The following is a 6,095-nucleotide window of genomic DNA, read 5'->3' as shown; positions in this document are numbered from 1 at the left end:
CGCCCCTCCCTCCGCCCCCTCGCGGCGCCTGGTCCCGGGGCGGTGGTGTCCGCGCAGGGAGAGCGTGCTCGGGCGCCCGACATGGCGGCGGCGGCGGCGGCGGCGAAGGGGAATGGGGGCGGGGGGGCCCGGGCCGGGGCCGGGGCCGGGGCCGGGGCCGGGGCCGCGGCCGGAGAAGCTGGCGGCGCGCGGAAGAAGAAGGGCCCAGGGCCGCTGGCCACGGCGTACCTGGTCATCTACAATGTGGTGATGACGGCGGGGTGAGGCCGGGGCTCGGGGAGGCGGGGCGCTGGCGGGGCCGGCCGCGGAGGGGGCCCTGCGGTCGGCGGGGCGGCCGGGCGGGGAGGGGGCGCCCTGCAGGGGGGGCGAGGGGGGCGCCCTGCAGGGGGGCGGGGGGCGCCGAGCAAGTTGCCCGAGGCTGGGTGCACCCGAGCTGGAGTCCCGGGGACCTGCAGGGACGGCGGGGTGGCGGGGGGTCGGGGCTGGGGCTGGGGGAGCTCCCTGCAGGGGGGCGGGGGGGGGCGCCCTGCAGGGTCGGGGCTGGGGGCGCCGAGCAAGTTGCCCGAGGCTGGGAGCGCCCGAGCCTGGAGTTCCCGGGGGCCTGCGGGGACGGCGCGGTGGCCGGGGGTCGGGGCTGGGGCTGGGGCTGGGGCTGGGGCAGCTCCCTGCAGGGGGGAAGCGGGGAGGGCGCCCTGCAGGGTCGGGACTGGGGCTGCCGAGCAAGTTGCCCGAGGCTGGGTGCGCCCGAGCTGGAGTTCCCGGGGGCCTGCAGGGACGGCGGGGTGGCCGGGGGTCGGGGCTGGGGGAGCTCCCTGCAGGGGGGAGCGGGGGGGGGGCGCCCTGCAGGGTCGGGGCTGGGGCTGCCGAGCAAGTTGCCCGAGGCTGGGTGCGCCCGAGCTGGAGTCCCAGGGGCCTGCCGGGGGTCGGGGCTGGGACGCAGGGGCACGGAGAGGGGGAGGCGCCCTGCAGGGGTGGGGCGGGGGGGCACCCTGCAGGGTCGGGGCTGGGGGCGCGGAGCAAGTTGCCCGAGGCTGGGTGAGCCCGAGCTGGAGTCCTGGGGACCTGCAGGGACGGCGGGGTGGCGGGGGGTCGGGCTGGGGCGCAGGGGGACGGAGAGGGGGAGGCGCCCTGCAGGGTCGGGGCTGGGGGCGCGGAGCAAGTTGCCCGAGGCCGGGCGCGCCGGAGCCGGGCTGCGGGCCCTGCGGGGTGGCCGGGGGCGGGGTCGGGGCTGGGCCCGGGGCGCAGGGGGGGGGCGGGCCGGTCCTGCGGGGCCGCGGGAGCCCGGGCTGCAGGCCAGGAACGCGAGCCTCCCGCGGGGGCGGTGGGGACAGCTGTGGCCGCGGACTGACCGCGTACTTAGGCGCGGCTGTTTTCAAAATCCGGGCTGAGCTCTAATCTGAAAGGTAAAGGGGGAAACTCGAGCAAAGTTTCTGGCCGCTGACCCGAGCAGAGCGGAGCTTGAGGAGCTTGAGCGGACTGGAGACTCCCCGGGGCGGGGCGGGGGCAAGGCCGAGAGCTGCTGGGGGGGGAGGGGGGGCATAGACTCCTCCAAGCGGGTCCCTACCTCCGCCGCCCCTGCTCCACCTCTTGCCACAGCAGGTTCTCCAGTTCTAGTTCTGACGATCACTGGCTGTGTGACCTTGGACAAGTCACGTTTGCTTTTCTTTGCCCTCCGTTTTTCAACCTGTAAAAAAAAAAAAAAAAAAGGAATTCATTTCTTTTACAGATTCTTATTTGATGTCTTTGTATGATTAGTTTCTGGAAATAACATAGACCATGTATCCATCCATTGCCTAGTGAGGCGAGCCCCCAGGTACCTCTAGTTCTCTGATCCCGTAGTTTTAGAAGGGAAGGTCACAGGATCCGACTGCTTGTTAGGTATTTCTGTTAAGATTTTATTTTTAAAGTGATCTCTACACCCAAGATGGGGCTCCAGCGTACAACCCAGATGGATCAGTAGTCTACTTGTTGTACTGACAGAGCCAGCCAGGTGCCCGTTATGTTTATTTTTCTTTTTTTCTTTTTAAGATTTTATTTATTCATTCATGAGAGGCAGAGACACAGGCAGAGGGAGAAGCAGGCTCCATGCGGGGAGCCCGATGCAGGACTCGATCCCAGGACCCCAGGATCACGACCTGAGCCAAAGGCAGACAGACACTCTGCCACTAAGCCACCCAGGAGTCCCATGTATTTTTAAATTGTATTCATTTGTAAAATATTTTTCCCCTCGGGTGCCTTGGTGGCTCAGTGGGTTGAGCACCTGCTTGCACCTCAGGTTATATGATCCCCCGGTCCTGGGATCCAGCCCCACAATGGGCTCCCTGCTCCCCTGCTCAGCACGGAGCCTGCTGCTTCTTTCTCTCCCTCTCTCCCTACTTGTGCTCTTTCTGTGTCAAATAAATAAAATCTTAAAAAAAATTTTTTTTCTCTAACATTTTATTAGGAAAAATTTCAAAGATGCAGAGAAGTTTAAAGAACTGTATGGTGCGCATCTAGTTTTAGTTATTTTTAAAATAGGTACTACATTGGCAGGTGCATGATTCAAAATATACCCAAGAACATGCAGTGAAACTTCGCTCTTCTCCTTCCCTTCCACCCAGATCCCCTCTCTGTGGAAGTGCTAATTTTGTAATTCCTTCAGATGCTGATGCAAGCAAATATGTATACACACAGACACACCCTTTTTAACCCAAATGCTAATGTCATATTAGCATTTCAGCACTTTGCATTTTTCACACAGCTGTATATATAGGGAGGACCATAGACTTGATTGCTTTATCACAGAAATGGCCCGTGTTGAAACCTAGGTTCAGAGAGGTGGTGATTTGCTTGACTAGCTTGACACCACTGAACTTGTTAGTCATAGATCTGGATCTAGAACTTATTTCTCTTGATTCACAGGCCAGTGGAGAAATAGTGCAGATGCAAGTTTTCTTTATCGCACAAATGGTCAGAGAGTGATTCTTTAAAAGAACGTCCAGAAGTTTGTGTTCTATATTTATATGTGAATTCTTGTGGGCAAAGGCATTAACAAAAGCACTGGACTGGAGAGAGATTTTAAGATACATTGGGAAAGAAGGAAAGAAGCCTTTATTCCTGGTGATGGAGGATAGGGAGTGGTGTCTTAACTCAAAAAGAGAAATTGGAATTTTGAGAGGAAGGTAGTCTTTTTTTTTTTTTTTTCTTTTTGGTAGGCTGCTAATGCTGAGACAGTTACACCATTAAGGAATTCATTTCTTTTGCAGATTCTTATTTGATGTTTTTGTATGATTAGTTTCTGGAAATAACATAGACCATATATCCCATTGCCTAGTTAGGATTGTATATTTATTTAGGTAAATCTATTACTGCTTTCAGGGAGACATACTTTATTAATAAAGATCCATTTGTTTCACTATGGAACTTAAAAAATTACAGGGTCTGAGAAACTCACTTTTGAGGACAGAACAGAAATCTAACATTCACAGTGATATGCCTAAGCACTTCCCTGTTTTGTGTTTTGTATTGATCTGGCTTATTTTACTGAATTGATTTTGGAAAATTGAGCTTTAAGAAAAATCTTTTTTTTTTTTCTTCAAAAAACCAACCTTTTATTTTTATTTCATTTGCAATTTTAAGAGTAGGGTATGGGTATGTTTCTGTGAGATACTTGTGAAAATAGTTTAAAACATCTTTCCTCCACCCTATTATTATTACAGACCCTTTGACTGCACAGGCCATTTAAAATTTTCCTTTAACAGCTTTTTTCTCTCCTCTTAGACTTCTGGCACTTAATTTAGCTGCTCAAGGACCAATTTAGCTTATTCTCTTCATTTTGGCCTTGTTCTCAACAGGCAAGTTTGCCAAAAAGCTGAGCTCCAGATGGGTGAGGTGCCACTGTGCTTTTGCAGAGCACTCTTGGTTGGGTGCTGTTGGTGGTGCAACATTTCTGTGCATTACAGCTTGGCACTTGAAGGCCATAGTTGATAAATCCAGGATGCTGATTTTTGAGGTCACCTTTAGTAGTATCTGTTGTTGCCAAATTTTCTATTACCTACAATCCTACTTACCTTTTTTTTTTTTCTTGATTGCTCATCTTTTCTTTTTTTTTTTTTTTCCTTAGGTGGCTGGTTATAGCAGTTGGACTGGTCAGAGCATACCTGGCTAAGGGTAGCTACCATAGCCTTTATTATTCCATTGAAAAGCCGTTGAAATTCTTCCAAACTGGAGCCTTATTGGAGGTAGGTTCTGAGATTCATTGTTACTGGTTTCTATTGTTAAAAATTAAAAGCATGCTACTAAATTCCATTGAAATAGCCATATCTGTTGGATTTGCTTTAAATTTGAAAACTTGCTTTATAGCATACTGTGTTGATGACTAGAGTATCTTCTTGACATTCTAGATAAAATAAAATCTCATTTAGCTTATGTTAACTGGAATATATTTTACATTCAATGTTTACTGAAAATCATGAAGAAAGCTTATGATAGGATTTTGGTTTTTGATCCTAGGGAAATCATAGGGAAGTGTTAGCAAACTCAGAGACTTTCACCAGCCAGCTTATAATGGAAACAATGAAGCTGGTGAGTGTAGGGTGTCAGATAAGGTAGATAGAAAAAACAGTAGAGCCTGTCCAAAAGCCTGTCAAAAATGTTTTCTTAAATAAATGTTCATTGATACAATTTCTGTGGTTGTGTCAATTTTTAAAACCATAAGAGAATATTGTAATGAAAAAATTTTCAGACTTTAAATATAAATATTTCTAGAAAAATGTTATACAGTCTCTCAAAAAACAACAGAAAAGTCTGATGATAAATCAGTAGCTTTTTTTTTTAAGATTTTATTTATTCATTCATGAGAGACAGAGAGAGAGAGAGAGAGAGAGAGGCAGAGACACAGGCGGAGGGAGAAGCAGGCTCCATGCAGGGAGCCCGACGTGGGACTTGATCCGGGGTCTCCAGGATCACACCCTGGGCTGAAGGTGGCGCTAAACTGCTGAGCCACCCAGGCTGCCCAAATCAGTAGCTTTTAAATACATTCAATATAATGCAAATAAGTAAATAAACATTTATTAGTTCTCATGTATTGAGAGTAACATACCTAGTCCTGTTTCCTAGGGTCAGTATATGTTAGCATTTTTGAGTTGCAAGTGACAGAAACTCAATTCAAAGTATTTTCAGCAAGAAAGGAATTTACTGGCTTTATAGTCGATAAAGACATGGGGTTAACCTACTGAATCAAAGGAACCACCTCAGGAATGAGGATTTGACATTGCCAGACTCTTTCCATCTCTCATCTTTGTCTATGTCTATTTCTCTTGGAATGTTGGTCTAAGGCTCTCCTACTGCAAACTGCCTTCTCCACATGGCAGGAGAGGGGGAAGGAGTTATTTTTCGTAGCATCTATGTCACAGTTCTGGAGAAGGGTTCTGGTTGGCCTTACTTAGACCAGTCAGTCTTGCCTGTGATGTGAAATGGTTGATTAACCTCGTCTAGGACACATGCCCATCCTTCTGGCCAAGGGACTATAGGCTTTGTTAATGGAAAAGAAGGAATGGGGTAGCTTTGGGCACACAGAATCAATGGCTACCATAGTTCTTAATGGTAAAGAACCTTCACGTTGCAGCAAAAATCTGGTGTTCAGTTTCATTCACTTAGCCTCCAGGGCAAGTGCATCATGACATTTGGAAGGATACTACCTTTTACCTCCAGGAAATGGCATGTAACAGCTTAACCTCTCACCTTCACGTTTGAAGCAGAAAGTTAAAGTTTTTGTGTTTTTCTCTCAGGAAGCAGAGGTTTCAAAACTGTCCATATTTCCACATTTTAGGCAGATGGTATGGGGAAGTGAGCTTCCAGCTGTGAATGGAGTAGCCATATTCTAACTCTGCTGGTTTTACCAACTGTTTGAATTTGAGCAAGTCATTTATCTCTTGTCCACCCCTTCTTCTCATTTATGAAGTAATTAGGTTAAAGTAGATTTCAAAGCCTCTTCCTTCCCTAACAGTTTGAGTCTGAGAGAACTTCAGCAAATCCTTATGTGAGCCATTTGTTGAAGTTTTGAAAAATTTTTTGGAAGCTGCCAATAGTGAGTGAGTGACTTTGCCTCTCAGAGC

The 6,095-nt window shown here is 49.4% G+C and overlaps 1 protein-coding gene across 1 annotated transcript in view; it reads left to right on the top strand.

Moving 5' to 3' along the window:
• The first annotated feature begins 66 nt into the window (after positions 1-66).
• The window catches only part of HACD2 (3-hydroxyacyl-CoA dehydratase 2), a 111,345-nt gene continuing 105,316 nt past the window's right edge, over positions 67-6,095 (top strand). Inside the window, exons 1-2 of the mRNA XM_025475030.3 lie at positions 67-260; positions 4,103-4,220. Of these exons, the coding sequence (XP_025330815.3) occupies positions 82-260; positions 4,103-4,220 (297 nt within the window). The 5' untranslated portion in view covers positions 67-81. The remainder of the gene's footprint in view (positions 261-4,102; positions 4,221-6,095) is intronic.

Source organism: Canis lupus, chromosome 33 (genome assembly GCF_003254725.2).
Source record: "Canis lupus dingo isolate Sandy chromosome 33, ASM325472v2, whole genome shotgun sequence".
NCBI lineage: Eukaryota > Metazoa > Chordata > Mammalia > Carnivora > Canidae > Canis > Canis lupus.
Note: the sequence above shows the minus strand (reverse complement) of the source record. Positions and strands in the feature narration are given on the sequence as shown.